This window comes from Camarhynchus parvulus, chromosome 2 (genome assembly GCF_901933205.1).
Source record: "Camarhynchus parvulus chromosome 2, STF_HiC, whole genome shotgun sequence".
In the NCBI taxonomy this organism is placed as follows: Eukaryota; Metazoa; Chordata; class Aves; order Passeriformes; family Thraupidae; genus Camarhynchus; species Camarhynchus parvulus.
The window spans coordinates 151744693-151768585 of record NC_044572.1 but is presented as its reverse complement, the minus strand read 5'-3'; the positions used below and the strand labels follow the sequence as shown (position 1 = coordinate 151768585).

Genomic DNA, 23893 nt, shown 5'->3' with positions numbered 1-23893 from the left:
ACAGAATCGCAGTCACAGAATCACAGAATCGCAGAGTCACAGAATCACAGAATCGCAGAGTCACAGAATCACAGAATCACAGAATCACAGAGTCACAGAGTCACAGAGTCACAGAATCACAGAATCGCAGAATCACAGAATCACAGAATCACAGAATCACAGAGTCACAGAGTCACAGAATCACAGAGTCACAGAATCGCAGAGTCACAGAGTCACAGAGTCACAGAATCACAGAATCACAGAATCACAGAGTCACAGAGTCACAGAGTCACAGAATCACAGAATCACAGAGTCACAGAGTCACAGAGTCACAGAATCGCAGAGTCACAGAGTCACAGAGTCACACAATCACAGAGTCACAGAATCGCAGAATCACAGAGTCACAGAGTCACAGAATCACAGAGTCACAGAATCGCAGAGTCACAGAGTCACAGAGTCACAGAATCACAGAATCACAGAATCACAGAGTCACAGAGTCACAGAGTCACAGAATCACAGAATCGCAGAATCACAGAATCGCAGAATCACAGAATCACAGAATCGCAGAGTCACAGAGTCACACAATCACAGAGTCACAGAGTCACAGAGTCACAGAATCGCAGAGTCACAGAGTCACAGAGTCACAGAATCGCAGAGTCACAGAGTCACAGAATCGCAGAGTCACAGAATCGCAGAGTCACAGAGTCACAGAGTCACAGAGTCACAGAATCACAGAATTCACAGAGTCACAGAGTCACAGAGTCACAGAATCGCAGAGTCACAGAATCACAGAGTCACAGAATCACAGAGTCACAGAATCGCAGAGTCACAGAGTCACAGAATCACACAATCACACAATGACAGAGTCACAGAATCGCAGAATCACAGAGTCACAGAGTCACAGAATCACAGAGTCACAGAATCACAGAATTCACAGAGTCACAGAGTCACAGAGTCACAGAATCGCAGAGTCACAGAATCGCAGAGTCACAGAATCACAGAGTCACAGAATCACAGAGTCACAGAATCACAGAGTCACAGAATCGCAGAGTCGCAGAGTCACAGAGTCACAGAGTCACACAATCACAGAGTCACAGAGTCACAGAATCACAGAATCACAGAATCACAGAGTCACAGAGTCACAGAATCGCAGAGTCACAGAATCACAGAGTCACAGAGTCACAGAGTCACAGAATCACAGAGTCACACAATCACAGAGTCACACAATCACAGAGTCACAGAGTCACAGAATCACAGAATCACAGCATCACAGAGTCACACAATCACACAATCACACAATCACAGAATCACACAATCACAGAATTTCTAGGTTGGAAGAGACCTTTGAGATCATTGAGTCCAACCCATCTTCTAACACCTCAACTAGATCACGGCACCAAGTGCCAGATCCAGTCTTTTTTTAAACACATCGAGGGATGGTGACTCCACCACCTCCCTGGGTAGATGATTCCAGTATTTGATCACTCTTTCTGTGAAAAACTTCCTCCTTAATTCCAGCCTGTATCTCCCTTGGCACAGCTTGAGGCTGTGTCCTCTTGTTCTGTCTGTTGTTGCCCGGAGAAAGAGACCGACCCCAGCTCACCACAGCCGCCCTTCAGGAAGCTGAAGAGAGTGATAAGGTCACCTCTGAGTCTCCTTTTCTCCAGGCTGAACAACCCCAGCTCCCTCAGTCGTTCTTCACACGGCTTGTGTTCCAAGCCCCTCACCAGCCTCGCTGCTCTTCTTTGGACACGCTCAAGCATCTCAGCGTCCCTCCTAAACTGAGGGGCCCAGAATTGGATGCAATACTCATGTGGCCTCACCAGTGCCGAGTACAGGGGAAGAATGACCTCCCTGCTCCTGCTGGCCACACCATTCCTGATTCTGGCCAGGATGCCACTGGCCTTCTTGGCCACCTGGGCACACTGCTGGCTCATGTTCAGCCGGATGTCAACCAGCACCCCCAGGTCCCTTTCCACCTGAACACTGTCCAGCCACACCGTCCCCAGCCTATAACGTTGCAGGGGGTTATTGTGGCCAAAGTGCAGCACTCGGCACTTGGACTTATTGAACTTCATCCCATTAGATTCTGCCCATCCATCCAACCGTTCCAAGTCCCTCTGCAAAGCCCTCTGTCCCCCTAACAGATCGACACATGCTCCCAGCTTAGTGTCATCTGCAAATTTGCTAATGAAAGACTCTAAACCCTCATCCATGTCATTGATGAAAATATTAAACAGAACTGGCCCCAGCACAGACCCCTGAGGGACACCACTGGTGCCTGGCCGCCAGCTGGATGCAGCACCATTCACCAGCACTCTCTGGGCCCGGCCATGCAGCCAGTTCCTAACCCAGCACAGAGTGCTCCTGTCCAAGCCACGGGCTGCCAGCTTGTCTAGGAGTGTGCTGTGGGAGACAGTGTCAAAGGCCTTGCTGAAATCCAAATAAACAACATCTACAGCCTTCCCTGCATCCACTAGGCGGGTTACCTGGCCATAAAAGGTGACCAGGTTGGTTAAACATGACCTACCCCTCCTAAATCCATGCTGACTGGGTCTGATACCCTGGCCATCCTGTAAATTCTTTGTGATGGCACTTAATATAAACTGTTCCATTATTTTGCCAGGTACCGAGGTCAGGCTGACTGGTCTATAATTACCAGGATCTTCCTTTGCACCCTTTTTGTGAATGGGTATCACACTGGCCAGTTTCCAGTCATCCGGAACCTCACCAGTGAGCCAGGACTGTTGGTAGATGATGGAGAGTGGCTTTGCAAGCTCATTTGCCAGCTCTCTCATTACCCTGGGGTGGATCTCGTCTGCTCCCATAGATTTATGAACATCCAAGCATTTCAGTAGTTGACTGCCTCCTCTTGGATAATGAGGGGACCGTTCTGCTCCCTGACACCATCGACCAGCCCAGGTGGGCAGGTGTCTTGAGGGCACGTCATCTTCTCACTAAAAACTGAGGCCAAGTAGGCATTAAGCACTTCTGCCTTCTCCTCGTCTCCAGATACTAGGTTCCCTCCCTTGTCCAGTAAAGAACAACGGCCGGTCTTACCCTTCCTTCTAGCATCAATGTATTTGTAAAAACATTTTTTATTATCCTTTACAGAAGTCGCCATTCTAAATTCAAACTGAGCTTTGGCCTCCCTAATTTTTTTTCTGCATACTCTAGCAGGCTTCTTGAACACTTCCTTAGAGGCCTGACCCACCTTCCAATGCTGATACATCCTCTTTTTATTCCTAAGTTCCTCCAAAACCTCCTCGCCCAGCCAGGCTGGACATTTACCCCGTTGGCTGATCTTCCGGCACACAGGGACAGTCTGTTCCTGCGCCCTCAAGATCTCTGTTTTGAGGCATGCCCAGCTTTCCTGAACTCCTGTGTTTTTAAGAGCTTCTTCCCAAGGGACTCTCTGAATAATTCTCCTAAACAGGCCAAAGTCTGCCCTCCTAATGCAAGGGTCTTACTGGTGCTCCTCCTGACTTCACCAAATGTTGAGAACTCTGTTATTTCATGATCACTCTGCCCCAAGCGGCCTCCAACCACCACATCTCCCACCAGCCCGTCTCTATTTGCAAACAGCAGATCTAACATAGTCCCTTCACAAAAAGCTGTCCTCCATACACTCTAGGAATTTCCTGGAGTGCCTCTTTACTGCTGTATTGAGTTCCCAGCAGACGTCCGGTAGGTTGAAGTCACCCACAAGAACAAGGGCTGATGATCTTGAAACATTATCTAGCTGCTTATGGAGTAAGTCATCTACCTCTGCTTCCTGGTTGGGTGGACGATAACAGACTCCCAGCAGGGTGTCGGCCTTGTTGGCCTTCCCCTTCATTCTTACCCACAGACATTCAACTCCATCCTCCTCAGTTCCAATTTCTACAGCATCGAAAGTCTGCTTAATATAAAGGGCCACCCCTCCGCCTCTTCTTCCTTTCCTGTCTCTCCTGAAGAGTTTGTATGCATCCAGTGCAGCACTCCAGCCATGTGAGTCATCCCACCGTGTTTCTGTGATGGCAACCACATCACAGCTCTGCAGCTGCACCGTGGCCTCCAGCTCTTCTTGTTTGTTGCCCAAGCTGCGTGCACTGGTATACACGCACCTCAGCTGGGCTCCTGACTTCACCCCTAACTTAGCCTTGCAGCCCTTGGGCCAGCTCACAGATGGCTCAGGTGCTTCCCCTTCCCCCTTCAAACCCGGTTTCAAGCCCTCTCAGTGAGGTCTGCCGGCTCATGAGCTAAAAACCTTTTGCCCTTAACTGAGAGATGCACCCCATCTGGTTCCAGCAGGGCAGATGCTGTAAAAGGTTCCCCGTGATCAAAGAACCCAAAATTATGCCGATGGCACCAGCCCTTAAGCCACTTGTTGGTGATGCGGATTCTCCTGTGTCTTTCATCATTTTCCTCCGCTGCCAAAGGGACTGAGCAGAGCACTGCCTGAGCTCCTGCCCTGTCCCCTACCTGACGCAGCGCCCTGAAGTCCTTTCTGAATGCCCTGACACTCCTCGTTTCAATCTCATCGCTGCCAGCCTGGAGTACCGGCAGTGGGCAATAACCAGAGGGCTGAATCGGCCCAGGCAGTCTGTCACCATGCCGGGCCGTGTGTCACTGTCATTGTCCCCATGTCACTGTCCCTGTCACTGTCCCCATGTCCCTGTCACTGTCCCCATGTCCCCAAGGTGTCCCCATGTCCCCAGGTACGAGCAGGAGTTTGGTTTCACCATGCCGGGCCGTGTGTCCCAGTGTCACTGTCCCCATGTCCCGGTGTCACTGTCACTGTCCCCATGTCCCCTCTCAGGGACCAGCAGGAGTTTGGTTTCACCATGCCGGGCTGTGTGTCACTGTCCCCATGTCCCCTCTCAGGGACCAGCAGGAATTTGGTTTCACCATGCCGGGCCATGTGTCACTGTCCCCATGTCCCCATGTCCCCATGTCCCCATGTCCCCAGGTACCAGCAGGAGTTTGGTTTCACCATGCCGGGCCGTGTGTCACTGTCACTGTCCCCATGTCCCAGTGTCACTGTCCCCATGTCCCCATGTCCCCAGGTACCAGCAGGAGTTTGGTTTCACCATGCCGGGCCGTGTGTCACTGTCCCCATGTCCCCATGTCCCCATGTCTCCTCTCAGGTACCAGCAGGAGTTTGGTTTCACCATGCCGGGCTGTGTGTCACTGTCACTGTCCCCATGTCCCCATGTCCCCAGGTACCAGCAGGAGTTTGGTTTCACCATGCCGGGCCGTGTGTCACTGTCCCCATGTCCCCATGTCCCAGTGTCACTGTCACTGTCCCCATGTCCCCAGGTACCAGCAGGAGTTTGGTTTCACCATGCCGGGCCGTGTGTCACTGTCCCCATGTCCCCATGTCCCAGTGTCACTGTCACTGTCCCCATGTCCCCATGTCACTGTCACTGTCCCCATGTCCCCAAGGTGTCCCCATGTCCCCAGGTACGAGCAGGAGTTTGGTTTCACCATGCCGGGCCGTGTGTCCCTGTCATTGTCCCCATGTCACTGTCCCTGTCCCTGTCCCCAGGTACCAGCAGGAGTTTGGTTTCACCATGCCGGGCTGTGTGTCCATGTCCATTCTTCCCATGTCCCCAAGGTGTCCCTGTCCCCAGGTATGAGCAGGAGTTTGGTTTCACCATGCCGGGCCGTGTGTCCCTGTCACTGTCCCCATGTCCCGGTGTCACTGTCCACTGTCCCCATGTCCCCTCTCAGGGACCAGCAGGAGTTTGGTTTCACCATGCCAGGCTGTGTGTCACTGTCCCCATGTCCCCATGTCACTGTCACTGTCCCCATGTCCCCTCTCAGGTACCAGCAGGAGTTTGGTTTCACCATGCCGGGCCGTGTGTCACTGTCACTGTCCCCATGTCCCAGTGTCACTGTCCCCATGTCCCCATGTCCCCATGTCCCCATGTCCCCATGTCCCCAGGTACCAGCAGGAGTTTGGTTTCACCATGCCGGGCCGCGCCGTGCTCGTGGACGATCTGCGGGTGCGGGGCACCGGCAGCACCGAGCCCGTGCCCGAGCCCCCTGGCGCCCGGGGAGCCCGGAGAGGGGACTGGGGGGCGGGGGGACCGGGGGTCAGGCACCGGGGGCACCGGGGGGCTGGGGAGAAATGGGGGGGCTGGGGGGGGCTGGGCTCAGGGACCTGGAGTCTGGGGGTGACCCCAAGGTGACCCCAAGGTGACCCCAGGTGACCCCAGGTGACACAGTGCTATTTCGAGGGGGGGTGCAGGGGACACCCCCAGGTGACCCAGGGGTGACCCCAGGTGTGACCCCAATGTCCCCCCAGGTGACCCGGTGCTATTTCGAGGGGGGGTACCGGGACACCCCCAGGTGACCCAGGGGTGACCCCAGGTGACCCCAGTGACCCCAGGTGTGACCCCAATGTCCCCCCAGGTGACCCGGTGCTATTTCGAGGGGGGGTGCAGGGACACCCCCAGGTGACCCAGGGGTGACCCCAGGTGACCCAGGGGTGACCCCAGGTGTGACCCCAATGTCCCCCCAGGTGACCCGGTGCTATTTCGAGGGGGGGTACCGGGACACCCCCAGGTGACCCAGGGGTGACCCCAGGTGACCCAGGGGTGACCCCAGGTGTGACCCCAATGTCCCCCCAGGTGACCCGGTGCTATTTCGAGGGGGGGTACCGGGACACCCCCGTGTTCCTTCTGGGGGAGCTGGGCTCGGACCACGCCCTGCCCGGGCCGGCCATCGTCATCGACACCAACAGGTGACCCCGGGGGACAGGGGGACACACGGACACACGGACAGGGGGACACACGGACAGGGGGACACACGGACGCACGGACAGGGGGACACACGGACAGGGGGACACACGGACACGGACAATGGGGACAGGGGACACCAAGACACACGGACACAGGGACAGGGGGACACACGGACACATGGACAGGGGGACACACGGACAGGGGGGGACACATGGACAGGACACTGGGGACAGGGGGGGACACATGGACAGGGGGACACATGGACAGGGGGACACACGGACAATGGGGACAGGGGACACCAAGACACACGGACACACAGACAGGGGGACACACGGACGCACGGACAGGGGGACAGGGGGACAGGGGGACAGGTGACATTGGGACCGGGGGACACACGGGCAGGGGGACACACGGACAAGCGGACAGGGGGACAATGGGGACAGGGACCACGCCCTGCCTGGGCCGGCCATTGCCATCCACACCAACAGGTGACACCGGGGGACAGGGGGACACACGGACACAGGGACAGGGGGACAGCAGGGACAGGGACACACAGACACAGGGACACACAGACAGGGGCCATGGGGCACTGGAGGGACCCCCGGGCTTGGGCGTGACCCCCGAGTGACTGCTGAGACCCCGAGGGGCTGGGGTGGGGCGCTGGGACCCCCGGCGGGGTCTCCCCTGAGGGGGACCCGGGGGCTGGGGTGTCACCGTGGGACCCTGGGGGTGTTTTGGGGGACCCCAGGGAGATCTGGGAGACCCCGGCTGGGGACTTGGATTTGGGGACCTGTGTGACCCGTGTGCGGGGGTTTGGGGGACCCCAGAGACGTGTGATCCGGGGGGAGGGACCCCCGATGGGGTGTGACCCTTGGGGGTTTGGGGGACCCCTCCTGGATGGGGACCCCAGTGTGACCCGTGTGACCCCGGGGGGTTTGGGGGACCCCCAGATGACCCGTGTGACCCCGGGGGGATTTGGGGGACCCCTGTGTGACCCGTGTGACCCCGGGGGGTTCAGGGGAACCCCGAGTGACCCGTGTGACCCGTGTGACCCCGGGGGTTGGGGACCCCGAAGACCGTCCGGGTCGAAGTACGTGTGACCGGGGGTTCGGACCCCCGTGTGACCCGTGTGACCCGTGTGACCCCGGGGGGTTTGGGGGACCCCCGAGTGACCCGTGTGACCCGTGTGACCCCGGGGGGTTCAGGGGACCCCCGTGTGACCCGTGTGACCCGTGTGACCCCGGGGGGTTCGGGGGACCCCCAGGATGACCCGTGTGACCCGTGTGACCCCGGGGGGTTCAGGGGACCCCCAGGATGACCCGTGCCCCCCCGTGCCGCCCCCCAGCACCATCGTGGTGGAGCCGGGCTGCGTGGCGCGCGTCACCGCGCTCGGGGACATCAGCATCGAGGTGACCGCGGGGCCGGCGCCGGCGCTGGGCACGGCGCTGGAGCCCGTGGCGCTGTCCGTGTTCTCGCACCGCTTCATGAGCATCGCAGGTGGGCTGGGGAGGGGTCCCGGGGGGATTTGGGGCGGTTTGGGGCGGTTTGGGGGGTTCTGGAGCCGGTGGCGCTCCCGGTGTTCTCGCTCCGTGAGCATCGCAGGTGGGTCCGGGGGGGATTTGGGGGGGCTTTGGGGGTGTTTTGATAGGGTTGGGGGGGTTTGGGGGGCTTTGGGGGGCTTTGGGGGTGTTTTGATAGGGTTTGGGGGTTTGGGGGGTTTGGGGGCTTTGGGGGTGTTTTGATAGGGTTTGAGGGGGTTTGGGGGGCTTTGGGGGCTTTGGGGCTGTTTTGATAGGGTTTGGGGGGGTTTGGGGGGCTTTGGGGGCTTTGGGGGTGTTTTGATAGGGTTTGGGGGGGTTGGGGGGCTTTGGGGGGCTTTGGGGGGGTTGGGTTTGGGGGTTTGGGGGCTTTGGGGGCTTTGGGGGATAGGGTTTTGGGGGTCCTGGGCATTCCATGAGCATCCCAGGTGCGGCTTTGGGGGGTTCTGGGGGGGTCTGGGGGGGTCCTTGGGGGGGGTTCTGGATCTTCATGAGCACCGCAGGCGGGTCCTGGGGGTCCCGGGGGGTTTGGGGAGGGTCTGGGGGGGCTTCACGAGCATCGCAGGTGGGGTTTGGGGAGGGGGCTGGCGGGATCTGGGGGGTTTGAGGGGTCCTGGGGGGTTCTGGGGGGTCCTGGGGGGTCCTGGGGTGGGTTTGAGAGGGTTTGGGGGCTCCTGGGGCTTTGTGAGCATCGCAGGTGGGACTTTGGGAGGGTCTGGGGGGGTCCTGGGGGGGTCTCTGTGGGTTCCCCCGAGGTGTCCCCGTTTTTGGGGTACCCCTGAGGGGCTCCCCACGATCACAATCCCCCCAATTCCTTCATCCCCTGTGGCAGAGCCAGGGCAGGGGGTCCCGGGCTGGTCCCGGGGTGGTGCCCGGGGGTCCCCCCGGATTTTGGGGGCGCCCCTGAGGGTCCCCACGATCACCATCTCCCCCATTCCTTCATTGTCCCCCAGTTCCCTGTGGCAGTCCCAGCACAGGGGGGTTCCGGGGTGGTCCCGGGGTGGTCCCGGGGGTCCCCAATTCTGCCCGGATTTTGGGGTGCCTCTGAGGGGCTCCCCACCATCACAAACCCCCCAATTCCTTCACGCCCTGCTCAGCTCCCCGAGGCAGACCCAGGGCTGGGGGGCCCAGGGTGGTCCCGGGGGTCTCTGGGGTGGTCCCGGGGCGGTCCCCGGGGGTCCCCCCGGATTTGGGGGCGCCCCTGAGGGCGCCGTGCCCCCGCAGAGCAGATGGGGCGCACGCTGCAGCGCACGGCCATCTCCACCAACATCAAGGAGCGCCTGGACTTCTCGTGCGCCCTGTTCCTTCACGCCCTGCACAGCCATGCAGACGTACAGTGAATTTAGGGGTTTGATTCCAGTTTAGCCTCAGAGCGTCAGTCAGTGAATTTGATTTTTGGGGGCAGGGGTTGGGGCCAGCATGCAGGGTGCAGTCAGGTGAATTTGGGATTTTGGGGTTTGGATTTGGGATTTGGGGTTTGGGGGCAGCCGTGCAGAGGCTGCAGCAGGTGAGGATTTGGGATTTGGGGATTTTTGGGGGTTTGGGGTCCCGGGGGGGATTTGGGGGCTCCCAGGGCCATGCAGGAGGCCGTGCAGTTCCAGGTGAGGGATTTGGGGGGATTTGGGGGATTTTGGGGGTTTGGGGGCTCGGCTCAGGTTCAACGCCCCCACATCCCCGTGCACCTGGGCGCCATGCAGGAGGCCGTGCAGTTCCAGGTGAGGGATTTGAGGGGTCCCAGGGGGATTTTGGGGCGTTTGGGGGGTCCCAGGGGTATTTGGGGGCTCCCAGGGGCATGCAGGAGCCGTGCAGTTCCAGGTGAGGGAATTTGGGGGGATTTGGGGGAATTTGGGGGGATTTGGGGGGATTTGGGGGGGTTTGGGGGCTCTGGCTCGTGTCCAACGCCCCCCACATCCCCGTGCACCTGGGCGCCATGCAGGAGGCCGTGCAGTTCCAGGTGAGCGGTTTGGGGGGTCCCGGGGGGATTTGGGGGCTCCCAGGTGGTCCCAGGGCCATGCAGGAGCCGTGCAGTTCCAGGTGAGCGGTTTGGGGGGTCCCAGGTGTGCTTAGGGGTGTCCCAGGGGGATTTGGGGGGTCCCAGGGCCATGCAGGAGCTGTGCAGTTCCAGGTGAGCGGTTTGGGGGGTCCTGGGGATGTTTGGGGGGTCCCAGAGGGTCCCAGGTGGTTCCCAGGGTCATGCAGGAGCCGTGCAGTTCCAGGTGAGGAATTTGGGGGGATTTGGGGGGAATTTGGGGGGATTTGGGTGGTTTGGGGGCTCGAGGGCCATGCAGGAGCCATGCAGTTCCAGGTGAGGAATTTGGGGGGATTTTAGGGGGAAATTTGGGGGGAATTTGGGGGAATTTGGGGGGATTTGGGTGGTTTGGGGGTCCCAGGGCTGTGCAGGAGCCGTGCAGTTTCAGGTGACACAATTTGGGGGGTCCCTGCGGGGATTTGAGGGGGTCCTGGGGGGATTTGGGGCGATTTGGGGGGTCCCAGGGGATTTGGGGGGGTCCTGGGTGGATTTGGGGCGATCTGGGGGGTCCCAGGGGGATTTGAGAGGATTTGGGGGGTCCTGAGGAGTATTTGGGGTGCTGGGGGGGGGTATTTGGGGGGTTCAGGAGGGAATTTGGGAGGATTTGGGGGAGATTTGGGGGCGATTTGGGGTCATGGGACACTTGTGGGGATTTTTGGGGTTCCCAGGGGGGATTTGGGGTTCACCCCCCCCGTGCCCCCCCAGATCCGTAACCTGGGCCCGGAGCTGCGGGAGGGAGACGTGATCCTGAGCAACCACCCGAGGGCGGGGGGCAGCCACCTGCCCGACCTGACCGTCATCACACCTGTGAGTGACACCTGGGGACACACCTGGGGGTGACACACCTGGGGGTGACACACCTGGGACACACCACTGAGTGACACACCTGGGGGTGACACACCTGGGACAGGGACACACCTGTGAGTGACACCTGGGGACACACCTGGGGGTGACACACCTGGGGGTGACACCTGGGACAGGGACACACCTGTGAGTGACACCTGGGGACAGGGGGGCAGCCACCTGCCCGACCTGACCGTCATCACACCTGTGAGTGACACCTGGGGACACACCTGTGAGTGACACCTGGGACACCTGTGAGTGACACCTGGGGACAGGGACACACCTGTGAGTGACACCTGGGGACACCTGTGAGTGACACCTGGGGACACACCTGGGGGTGACACACCTGGGACAGGGACACACCTGGGACAGGGACACACCTGTGAGTGACACCTGAGACAGGGGGGCAGCCACCTGCCCGACCTGACCGTCATCACACCTGTGAGTGACACACCTGTGATACACCTGTGAGTGACACACCTGCGACAGGTGATATCACACCTGTGAGTGACACCTGGGGACACACCTGGGACACACCTGGGGGTGACCCACCTGGGGATGGGGACACACCTGGGGGTGACACACCTGAGACACACCTGGGGGTGACACACCACTGAGTGACACACCTGGGGGTGACACACCTGGGGGTGACACACCTGGGGCTGTGATCGTGCCTGAGCTGACCATCATCACAGCTGTGAGTGACACCTGGGACAGGTGGGGACACACCTGGGGACACATGTGGGGCACACCTGAGACAGGGACACCCCTGTGAGTGACACACCTGGGACACACCTGGGACATACCTGGGGGTGACACACCTGGGACATACCTGGGGGTGACACACCTGGGACACCCCTGTGAGTGACACCTGGGGCACACCTGGGACACCCCTGGAGACACCTGTCCCCCCTCCAGGTGTCCTGGCTGGGTGTGCCCAGGACTTTCAGCCCCCTAATGTTACCTGTCCCCAGGTGCTCTGGCTGGGTGCCACCAGACCCCCCCATGTCACCTGTCCCAGGTGTCTGACCCCAGTGTCACCTGTGTAACCCCAATGTCACCTGTCCCAGGTGTCTGACCCCACTGTCAATGTCACCATTACCTGTCCCAGGTGTCTGACCCCAGTGTCACCTGTCCCATGTCCGTGACCCCAGTGTCACCTGTCCCAGGTGTTTCACCCCTCAATGTCACCATTACCTATCCCAGGTGTCTGACCCCAGTGTCACCTGTCCCATGGGTCATGTCCCATGTCCCTAACCCCACTGTCACCTGTCTAAGCCAGTGTCACCTGTCCCAGGTGTCTCACCCCAGTGTCACCTGTCCCATGCCCCTGACCCCACTGTCACCTGTCTAAGCCACTGTCACCTGTCCCAGGTGTCTCACCCCAGTGTCACCTGTCCCATGCCCCTGACCCCAGTGTCACCTGTCCCAGGTGTTTCACCCCTCAATGTCACCATTACCTGTCCCAGGTGTCTGACCCCAGTGTCACCTGTATAAGCCAGTGTCACCTGTCCCATGTCCCTGACCCCAGTGTCACCTGTCCCAGGTGTTCTGGCCAGGTGAGCCCCGCCCCGTGCTCTTCGTGGCCAGCCGTGGGCACCACGCCTGACCCAGTGTCACCTGTCCCACGTCCCTGACCCCGGTGTCACCTGTCTAAGCCAGTGTCACCTGTCCCAGGTGTCTCACCCCAATGTCACCTGTCCCATGTCCCTGACCCCAGTGTCACCTGTCCCATGGGTCATGTCCCATGTCCCTAACCCCAGTGTCACCTGTCCCATGTCCCTGACCCCAGTGTCACCTGTCTAAGCCAGTGTCACCTGTCCCATGTCCCTAACCCCAGTGTCACCTGTCCCAGGTGTTCTGGCCAGGTGAGCCCCGCCCCGTGTTCTTCGTGGCCAGTGTCACCTGACCCAGTGTCACCTGTCCCGTGTCCCTGACCCCAGTGTCACCTGTCTAACCCAGTGTCACCTGTCCCATGTCCCTAACCCCAGTGTCACCTGTCCCAGGTGTTCTGGCCAGGTGAGCCCCGGCCCGTGTTCTTCGTGGCCAGCCGGGGGCACCACGCCTGACCCAGTGTCACCTGTCCCGTGTCCCTGACCCCGGTGTCACCTGTCTAACCCAGTGTCACCTGTCCCAGGTGTCTCACCCCAATGTCACCTGTCCCATGTCCCTGACCCCAGTGTCACCTGTCCCATGGGTCATGTCCCATGTCCCTAACCCCAGTGTCACCTGTCCCATGTCCCTGACCCCAGTGTCACCTGTCTAAGCCAGTGTCACCTGTCCCATGTCCCTAACCCCAGTGTCACCTGTCCCATGGGTCATGTCCCATGTCCCTGACCCCAGTGTCACCTGTCCCAGGTGTTCTGGCCAGGTGAGCCCCGCCCCGTGTTCTTCGTGGCCAGCCGGGGGCACCACGCCGACGTCGGGGGCTCCAGCCCGGGCTCGATGCCGCCGCACTCGCAGAGCCTGGCCCAGGAGGGCGCCGCCTTCGTGTCCTTCAAACTGGTCACCAACGGGGAGTTCCAGGAGCAGGGTGGGACACGGGGACATCCCTGGGGACATTGGGGACATCAGAGAGACAGAGGTGTTCCTGTCCTTCAAACTGGTCACCGACGGGGAGTTCCAGGAGCAGGGTGGGACATTGGGGACATTGGGGACATTGGGGACATTGGGGTCATCCAGGGGATTGGGGACATTGGGGACATCAGGGGGACAAAGGTCCTTCAAACTGGTCACCAATGGAGAGTTCCAGGAGCAGGGTGGGACATTGGGGACATCTCTGGGGACACTGGGGACATTGGGGACATCAGAGAGACAGAGGTGTTCCTGTCCTTCAAAGTGGTCACCGACGGGGAGTTCCAGGAGCAGGGTGGGACATTGGGGACATCCCTGGGGACATCGGGGACATCCAGGGGACTGGGGACATTGGGGACAACCCCTCTGTGTCCCCAGCTGTGACCGAGGCCCTGCTGGCCCCCGGCTCTGTCCCCATGGAGTGTCACTGTCCCCATGGGGTGTCACTGTCCCCATGGGGTGTCACTGTCCCTGTCACTGTCCCTGTCACTGTCCCTGTCACTGTCACTGTCCCCAGCTGTGACTGAGGCCCTGCTGGCCCCCGGGGCTGTCCCCAGGGGGTGTCACTGTCACTGTCCCTGTCACTGTCCCTGTCACTGTCCCCAGCTGTGACCGAGGCCCTGCTGGCCCCTGTCCCTGTCCCCATGGGGTGTCACTGTCCCTGTCACTGTCCCCAGCTGTGACCGAGGCCCTGCTGGCCCCCGGCTCCGTGCCCGGCGCTGCTGGGGCCGCCGACCCGCCGACCCTGGGGACAACTGGCGACTGGCCGACTTGCGCGCAGGTGGCGGCGAACCAGAAAGGGATCGGGCTGGTGCGGGAGCTGATCGCGCACCACGGGCTGCACGTGGTGCAGGCTTACATGGGATATGTGCAGGTGAGACCCCAAAAATACCCGAAATACACCCCAAAAACCCCAAAAACATCAAAATCCCCAAAACCCCAAATCCGCCCCAAAACCCCAATCAAGCTCATCATGGACGGGCCGTGGTGCAGGCATGGGTGCAGGGAGACCCCAAAATACCCAAATACACCCCAAACCCCAACACAAACAAAACCCCAACCCCCCAAACCCCCAATCCCTCACCCGAGCTGACAGAGCAGGGCTGCGTGGTGCAGCCATATGGGACACGCAGTGAACCAAAAATCACCCCAAACACAAAACCCAACCCCCCAAAACCCCAATCTCAACGGGGCTATAATGTGCAGTGAACCAAACCCAAATCACCCCCAACCCCCCAAAAAAAATCCGCCAAAACCCCCAATCCGCCCCAAAACCCCCAGCCTGTGCTGGACATCGGGCAACGGCTTATACAAAACACCAAAAACCAAACCCAAAAAAAAAAAAAAACCCAAAAAAAAAAAAAAACCAAAAAAAAAAAAAAGTAAAGTAGTTGGATATGTCAGGTGAGACCCCAAAAAACCGAAATACACCCAAAACCCCCAAAAACAAAAATCCCCAAAACCCCAATCCCCCCAAAACCCCCAATCTCACCCGAGCTGATTACGGGTGCACGTGTACTTACTGGACACGTGCAGTGAGACCCCAAAAAAGAATACACCCAACCCCACCCCCCAACCCCAATCAAGGGGCAGGCCTACATGATATGTGCAGGTGACAAAATACACCCCAACTACCCCCCCAACCCAACCCACCTGTGTAGCAGCAGTGACAGGTGCCCCCCCCCCCCCCCACCCACCCCACACGGTGATGGACTTGAGGGGAAAACCCCCCCACAACCCCAGCGCAGTGACAACAAAACCCAAGGAAGGCTATATGGATATGTGCAGGTGAGCCCAAAATACCGAAATACACCCCCCCCACACATCCCCAAAATCCCAAAAAAAAAAAAAAAACAAAAAAAAAAAAAAAATTGGGGAGCACGGGCTGCACGTGGTGCAGGCCTACATGGGGTACGTGCAGGTGAGACCCCAAAAATACCCGAAATACCCTAAATACAGCCCCAAAATCCCAAAAAACATCAAAACCCCCAAAACCCAAAACCATCAAAAATCTCCAAAACCACAAACACCCCTGAAACCCCAAAAGCACCGGCCCCTGTGTGACCCCTGTGTGACCCCTGTGTGACCCCCCTGACCCCTGTGTGACCCCTGTGTGACCCCAGGCCAACGCGGAGGTGGCCGTCAGGGACACGCTGCGGGCGGTGGCTCTTTGGGGACACTGTGTGACCCCTGTGTGACCCCGTGTGACCCTGTGTGACCCCTGACCCCAGGCCAACGCGGAGGTGGCCGTCAGGGACACGCTGCGGGCGGTGGCGGGGGGGTGACACTGTGCCGAGGACAACGATGGACGACAGGTGCGGGTGACACTGGAGCTCGGGGACATGGGCATGGCCTGGGGACATGGGGACAGGCCTGGGGACATTGGGACAGGACAGGGACAGCACAGGGACACCTTGGGGACATGGGAACACCACAGGCACAGCACAGGGGACACCTCGGGGACAGCTTGGGGACATGGGCATAGCCTGGGGACAGCCTGGGGACACCACAGTGACACCTTGGGGACACCTTGGGGACATGGGGACACCTTGGGGACACCCTGGGGACATCGCTGTGGGCCAAGGACACGATGGACGATGGCACCCCCGTGCGGCTCGGGTGACACTGGAGCCACGAGAGGTGGGGACAGCTCGGGGACACCGCGGGGACATGGGCATGGCCTGGGGACATGGGGACAGGACAGGGACAGCACAGGGGACACCTTGGGGACACCATGGGGACACCATAGGGACAGCTCGGGGACACCGCGGGGACATGGGCATGGCCTGGGGACATGGGGACAGGACAGGGACAGCACAGGGGACACCTTGGGGACACCCTGGGGATGTCACTGGGGCCAAGGACACGATGGACAATGGCACCCCCGTGCGGCTCAGGGTGACACTGGACCCACGAGAGGTCTGGGGACACCTTGGGACACCTTGGGGACACCATGGGGACACCATGGGGACACCACAGGCACAGCATGGGGACACCCTGGGGATGTCACTGGGGCCGAGAACACAATGGGTGATGGCACCCCGTGCGGCTGAGGGTGACACTGCAGCCACGAGACAGCATGGGGACACCTTGGGGACACCTTGGGGACACCTTGGGGACGTGAGGACACCATGGAGTCATGGGCATAGAGTGGGGACAGCCTGGGGACACTTTGGAGCCAGCCTGGGGACGTGGGGACACCACGGGGACATGGGCATAGCCTGGTGACACCACGGGGACACCACGGGGACAGCTGGGAGACGTGAGGACATGGACATGGGGACACCTCAGGGACACCACGGGGACAGCCCTGGGGACACGGGGACATCACGGGGACAGCTTGGGGACACCATGGGGACAGTCCTGGGGACGTGGGGACAGCTTGGGGACATGATGCCACCTCAGGGGACATGGGGACACCATGGGGACAGTCCTGGGGTTTGTGGGAGCGCAGGGATGTCCCCAAGGTTTGGGAGCCCCAATGTGGCCGGGTCCCCACGAGGTCCCGCGGGAAATGGGGGAACCCCAGGTTTGGGGTCCCCCCAGGTTTGGGGTCCCCCCCAGGTTTGGGGTCCCCCCAGGTTTGGGGTCCCCCCAGGCTCTGGATGGGTTTTTGGGGTCAATCCCTGGATTTTGGGGTGTCCCCCCCCCCGTTTCTGGATGGGTTTTTGGGGTCAATCCCCCGGATTTTGGGGTTACACCCAGGCCCTGGGCGGGTTTTTGGGGTCATTGCGGTCTCTGAGGGTGTTTTGGGGTCCCCCCAGGCTCTGGGTGGGTTTTTGGGGTCACCCCCGGGTTTTGGGGTCCCCCTGGTCTCTGGATGGGTTTTAGGGATCCCCCTGGGTTCTGGTTGGCTTTTTGGGGTCCCCCCGGGCTGTGGATGGGTTTTTGGGGTCACCCCAAGCTCTGGGTGGGTTTTTGGGGTCAGGCCGGGTTTTTGGGTGGGTTTTGGGGTTCCTCCCGAGCTCTGGGTGGGTTTTTGGGGTCACCCCCAGATTTCGGGCTCATGCCCGGGTTTTGGGTGGGTTTTAGGGTTCCCCCTGGGTTTTTGGGGGTCCCCGGATTCTGTGTGGATTTTGGGGTCCCCCCAAACTCTGGGTGGGTTTTTAGGGTCACCCCCCGGATTTTGGGGTCCCCCTGGTCTCTGGATGGGTTTTAGGAGTCCCCCCTGGCTCTGGGTGTATTTTTGGGGTCCCTCCAAGCTCTGGGTGTATTTTTGGGGTTCCCCCCAGTTTCTGGTTGTGTTTTTGGGGTTCCCTCCAGTTTCTGGGTTTCCCTGTGTGGGGCCCGTTCTGGGTTTTGGGTTCTTTGGGGCCCAGTTCATGTTTGGGGTTCCCCAGTTGGGTTTTTGGGGTTCCCCAGTTTCTGGTTGTGTTTTTGGGGTTCCCCAGTTTCTGGTTGGGTTTTTGGGGTTCCCCAGTTTCTGGTTGTGTTTTTGGGGTTCCCTCCAGTTTCTGGATGGGTTTTGGGGATTCCAGTTGGGTTTCTGGGTTAGTTTCGGTGTGTTTTGGGTTCCCCATTTCTGGTTGGTGTTTCTGGATGGGTTTTTGGGGTCCAACACCCCCGTTCCCCCCCCAGGGCAGCGCCGTGTTCGATTTCGGGGGGACGGGACCCCAAGTTCTGGGGAACTGCAACGCGCCCCGCGCCATCACCCTGTCGGCGCTGATCTACTGCCTGCGGTGCCTGGTGGGACACGACATCCCCCTGAACCAGGTGAGACCCCAAATACACCCCAAATACACCCCAAAAACGGCACCCAAAACCCCAAATACACCCCAAAAACCCCAAACCAGCGCTGATCTACTGCCTGCGCGCCTGGTGGGACGATATACCCCTGAACAGAAACCCCAAATACCCCAAATACACCCCAAAACAGCTACCCCAAAAACCCCAAATACCCTAAATACACCCCAAAAACCCCAACCCCCTGTCAGCGCTGATCTACTGCCTGCGGTGCCTGGTGGGACACGATATACCCCCTGAACCAGGTGAGACCCCAAATACACCCCAAATACACCCCAAAACCAGCCTGGGCACCCCAAAAACCCCAAACACACCCTGAGCACCCCCAAAACCCCCCAAAGTGCTAAATACACCCCAAAAACCTAAATAAACCCCAAATACACCCCAAATGCACCTGAACCAGGTGAGACCCCAAATACACCCCAAATACCCCAAACCCCAAAAACCCTGGGCACCCCAAAACCCCAAACACACCCAAAGCACCCCCAAGCACACCCCAACCTAAAAACACCCAAAACCTAAACCCAGGTGAGACACTCCCTGAACACCCCAAAAACCCCAAACGGTGCACAACAATCAAAACCCCAAACACACCCCAAATCCCGCTGACATCCCCCTGACCCAGGTGAGACCCCAAACGCACCCCAAAACCCCAAATACCCTAAATACACCCAGAGCAACCCAAATACACCCCCAAAAAACCCCAAATACACCCCAAACCCCCGTACACCTGAACCAGGTGAGACCCCAAACACACCCCAAAAACCCTAAATGCACCCCAAACACACCTGAACCAGGTGAAACCTCAAAACCACCCCAAATACACCCCAAAAACCCCAAATTACCCCAAACCAGGGGAGACCCCAAATCCCTCCAACACCCCCTCCCTGGGCATCTCAGGGGGTGTCAGGTGCCCCCAGGTGTGCCCCCAGGTGTGCCCAGGTGTGCCCAGATGTGCCCAGGTGTGCCCAGGTGTATCCCAGGTGTGCCCAGGTGTGTGCCCAGGTGTGCCCAGGTGTGCCCAGGTGTATCTCAGGTGTACCCAGGTGTGCCCAGGTGTATCCCAGGTGTGTGCCTAGGTGTGCCCAAGTGTGCCCAGATGTATCCCAGGTGTACCCAGGTGTATATCAGGAGTATCTCAGGTGTGCCCAGGTGTACCCAGGTGTATCCCAGGTGTGCCCAGGTGTATATCAGGTGTATCTCAGGTGTGCCCAGGTGTATCTGAGGTGTGCCCAGGTGTACCCAGGTGTGCCCAGGTGTGCCCAGGTGTATCTCAGGTGTATCCCAGGTGTATCCCAGCTGTGCCCAGGTGTGCCCAGGTGTATCTCAGGTGTTACCAGGTGTATCTCAGGTGTGCCCAGGTGTGCCCAGGTGTACCCAGGTGTACCCAGGTGTATATCAGGTGTGCCCAGGTGTGCCCAGGTGTGCCCAGGTGTATCTCAGGTGTATCTCAGTTGTGCCCAGGTGTGCCCAGGTGTATCTCAGGTGTATCTCAGGTGTGCCCAGGTGTGCCCAGGTGTGTTTTGCCCCCCCAGGGCTGCCTGGCCCCGGTGCAGGTGCGGATCCCTCCGGGCTCCATCCTTGACCCCTCCCCCGACGCCGCCGTGGTGGGCGGGAACGTGCTGACGTCACAGCGCGTGGTGGACGTGGTGCTGCGCGCGTTCGGCGTCTGCGCCGCCTCCCAGGTGAGGGGCGGGGACAGGTGAGGGGGGGACAGGTGAGGGGACACGGACAGGTGAGGGGACACGGACAGGGACAGGTGAGGGGACACGGACAGGTGAGGGGACAGGGACAGCGACAGGTGAGGGGACACGGACAGGGACAGGTGAGGGGACAGGGACAGGGACAGGTGAGGGGACAGGGACAGGTGAGGGGACACGGACAGGTGAGGGACAGGGACAGGTGAGGGGACAGGGACAGGTGAGGGGACACGGACAGCCACAGGTGAGGGGACACGGACAGGGACAGGTGAGGGGACAGCGACAGGGACAGGTGAGGGGACAGGGACAGGTGAGGTCGGCACGGGGACACGGAGGGGACAGGGACAGGTGAGGGGAGGGAACAGGTGAGGGACAGGGACAGGTGAGGGGGGGACAGGGAAAGGGGACAGGGACAGGTGAGGGGAGATTTTGGGCTATTTGGGGTCAGTTTTGGGGTGTTTGGGGTGACAGTTTTGGGGTGTTTGGGGTGACATTTTTGGGGTGTTTAGGGGGACATTTTTGGGGTGTTTGGGGTGACAGTTTTGGGGTCCCCGTGAACAATGGGGTTTGTGGTTTTGGTGTGTTCGGTGTTGGTTTTAGGGTCAGTTTTGGGTTATTTGGGGTCAGTTTTGGGGCGACATTTTCGGTGTCCCCATTGTGCCCAGAGCTGCGGGGTTTGGGGTGTTTGGGGTCAGTTTTGGGGTCAGTTTTGGGTTATTTGGGGTGACATTTTGGGGCTATTTGGGGTCAGTTTTGGGCTATTTGGGGTCGGTTTTACTGTGACATTATTGGGGTGTTTAGGGCCACTTTTGGGGTGTTTAGGGTCAGTTTTGGGGTCAGTTTTGGGCTATTTGGGGTCAGTTTTGGGGCGTTCAGGATGACATTTTTGGGCTATTTAGGGTGGCATTTTTGGGGTGTTTAGGGTCAGTTTTGGGGTGTTTAGGGTCAGTTTTGGGGTCATCTTTGGGCTATTCGGGGTTGGTTTTGGGGTGACATTTTTGGGGTGTTTAGGGTCAGTTTTGGGGTCAGTTTTGGGGTCAGTTTTGGGGTGACATTTTTGGGGTGTTTGGGGTCAGTTTTGGGGTCATCTTTGGGCTATTCGGGGTCGGTTTTGGGGTTACATTTTTGGGGTGTTTAGGGTCAGTTTTGGGGTGTTTAGGGTCAGTTTTGGGGTGACATTTTTGGGGTGTTTGGAGTCAGTTTTGGGGTCAGCTTTGGGCTATCTGGGGTCGGTTTTGGGGTGACATTTTTGGGGTATTTAGGGTCAGTTTTGGGGTCATCTTTGGGCTATTCGGGGTCGGTTTTGGGGTGACATTTTTGGGGTGTTTAGGGTCAGTTTTGGGGTGACATTTTTGGGGTGTTTGGGGTCAGTTTTGGGGTCAGTTTTGGGGTGACATTTTTGGGGTGTTTGGGGTCAGTTTTGGGGTCAGTTTTGGGGTCAGCTTTGGGCTATTTGGGGTCAGTTTTAGTGTGACATTATTGGGGTGTTTGGGGTCAGTTTTGGGGTGACATTTTTGGGGTGTTTGGGGTCAGTTTTGGGGTCATCTTTGGGCTATTCGGGGTCGGTTTTGGGGTTACATTTTTGGGGTGTTTAGGGTCAGTTTTGGGGTGTTTACGCCAGTTGGGGTGACATTTTTGGGGTGTTTGGAGTCAGTTTTGGGGTCAGCTTTGGGCTATCTGGGGTCGGTTTTGGGGTGACATTTTTGGGGTATTTAGGGTCACCGTTTTGGGGTCATCTTTGGGCTATTGGGGGGCGGGGTTTTGGGGTGACATTTTTGGGGTGTTTAGAGTCAGTTTTGGGGTGACATTTTTGGGGTGTTCTGGGGTCAGTTTTGGGGTCAGTTTGGGGGTGACTTTTTGGGGTGTTTGGGGTCAGTTTTGGGGTTATTTTGGGGTCAGCTTTGGGCTATTTGGGGTTCAACTTTTAGTGTGACATTATTGGGGTGTTTGGGGTCAGTTTTTGGGGTGACATTTTTGGGGTGTTTGGGGTCAGTTTTGGGGTCAGCTTTGGGCTATCTGGGGTCGGTTTTGGGGTGACAGTGTCCCGTTGCGGGGCTGGGGGGAACAACTCACCATGACCAACACGGATCACCGACCCGGATACTCGAGACGGTGGTCTGGGGGGCGGGGGGGGGCTCGGGCGTGGGGCGCAGGGGTTTGGGGTCCACATCACATGACCAACACGAGGATCACCGACCCCGAGATCCTCGAGAGCAGGTGGGGCTGGGGGCTCTGGGGGGCTTTGGGGGGTCCAAGGGTCTGGGGGCTCTGGGGGTTCCTATGGGGTCTGTGGGGTCTGGGGGTTGGGGGGTTATGGGGGGTTTGGGGTTTTGGGGTCCCACATATCCATGACCAACACGAGCATCACCGACCCCGAGATCCTCGAGAGCAGGTGGGGCTGGGGGCTCTGGGGGGCTTTGGGGGCTCTGTGGGGTCTGGGGGGTCCTATGGGGTCTGTGGGGTTTGGGGGTTATGGGGGGTTTGGGGTTTGGGGGTCCCACACGCCCATGACCAACACGAGGATCACCGACCCCGAGATCCTCGAGAGCAGGTGGGTCTGGGGGTCCCAGGGGGCTTTGGGGTCTGTGGGGCTCAGGGGGTTTGGGGTTTTGGGGTCTCACATGTCCATGACCAACACCCACATTCTGACCCACAGAGCAGGTGGGGCTGGGGGGGCTGGGGGTCCCAGGGGGTCTGTGGGGTCTGGGGGGTCCTATGGGGTCTGTGGGGTTTGGGGGTTATGGGGGTTTGGGTTTTGGGGGTCCCACACACCCATGACCAACACCAGGACCCAGCAGGTGGGTCTGGGGGGTCCCAGGGGGGGCTTTGGGGGGCCCTAACCCCCATTTTTCCCCCCAGGTACCCGGTAGTGCTGTGGGGGTGTCAGGGCTATTTTGGGGTGATTTTGGGGTGATTTTTGGGGTGATTTTTGGGGTGGTTTTACCCCATTTTTTCCATCCCCCGCAGGTACCCGGTGGTGCTGTGGGGGTCTCGGGGTGAATTTGGGGGGATTTTTGGGGGATTTTACCCCGTTTTTCTGTGTGCCCCGCAGGTACCCGGTGGTGCTGTGGGGATCTCGGGGTGATTTTGGGGTGAATTTGGGGTGATTTTGGGGTGATTTTGGGGTGAATTTGGGGTGATTTTTGGGGTGGTTTTACCCCATTTTTTCCATCCCCCGCAGGTACCCGGTGGTGCTGTGGGGGTCTCGGGGTGAATTTGGGGGGATTTTTGGGGGATTTTACCCCGTTTTTCTGTGTGCCCCGCAGGTACCCGGTGGTGCTGCGGCGCTCGAGCTCCGCGCGGGCTCGGGGTGATTTTGGGGTGATTTTGGGGTGGTTTTGGGGTGATTTTGGGGTGATTTTGGGGTGGTTTTTGGGGGGTTTTACCCGTTTTTCTGTGTGCCCCGCAGGTACCGGTGGTGCTGCGGCTCTTCGAGCTCCGCGCGGGCTCGGGGTGGTTTTGGGGTGATTTTGGGGTGATTTTGGGGTGATTTTGGGGCGATTTTTGGGGGGTTTTACCCCGTTTTTCTGTGTGCCCCGCAGGTACCCGGTGGTGCTGCGGCGCTTCGAGCTCCGCGCGGGCTCGGGGGGCGCGGGCCGGCACCGGGGGGGGGACGGGGTGGTCCGGGAGCTGCAGTTCCGGGCGCCCACCCAGCTCTCGGTGCTGAGCGAGCGCCGCGCCACCAGGCCCTACGGGATGGCGGGTGAGAGACCCCAAAAAACACCCCAAATTCCCCCCCAAAATCCCCTAAAACATCCC

General features: G+C 59.3%; 1 protein-coding gene across 1 annotated transcript in view; it reads left to right on the top strand.

The window, feature by feature from the left end:
- The window catches only part of OPLAH (5-oxoprolinase, ATP-hydrolysing), a 51544-nt gene that overhangs the window by 20358 nt on the left and 7293 nt on the right, over nucleotides 1–23893 (top strand). Inside the window, 15 exon segments of the mRNA XM_030965027.1 lie at nucleotides 5909–6012; nucleotides 6574–6709; nucleotides 8053–8204; nucleotides 9470–9549; nucleotides 10104–10199; nucleotides 10980–11081; nucleotides 13476–13650; nucleotides 14369–14565; nucleotides 15815–15853; nucleotides 16332–16361; nucleotides 16530–16610; nucleotides 18270–18404; nucleotides 19970–20119; nucleotides 22633–22685; nucleotides 23677–23837. Coding sequence (XP_030820887.1) covers nucleotides 5909–6012; nucleotides 6574–6709; nucleotides 8053–8204; nucleotides 9470–9549; nucleotides 10104–10199; nucleotides 10980–11081; nucleotides 13476–13650; nucleotides 14369–14565; nucleotides 15815–15853; nucleotides 16332–16361; nucleotides 16530–16610; nucleotides 18270–18404; nucleotides 19970–20119; nucleotides 22633–22685; nucleotides 23677–23837 — 1691 coding nt within the window.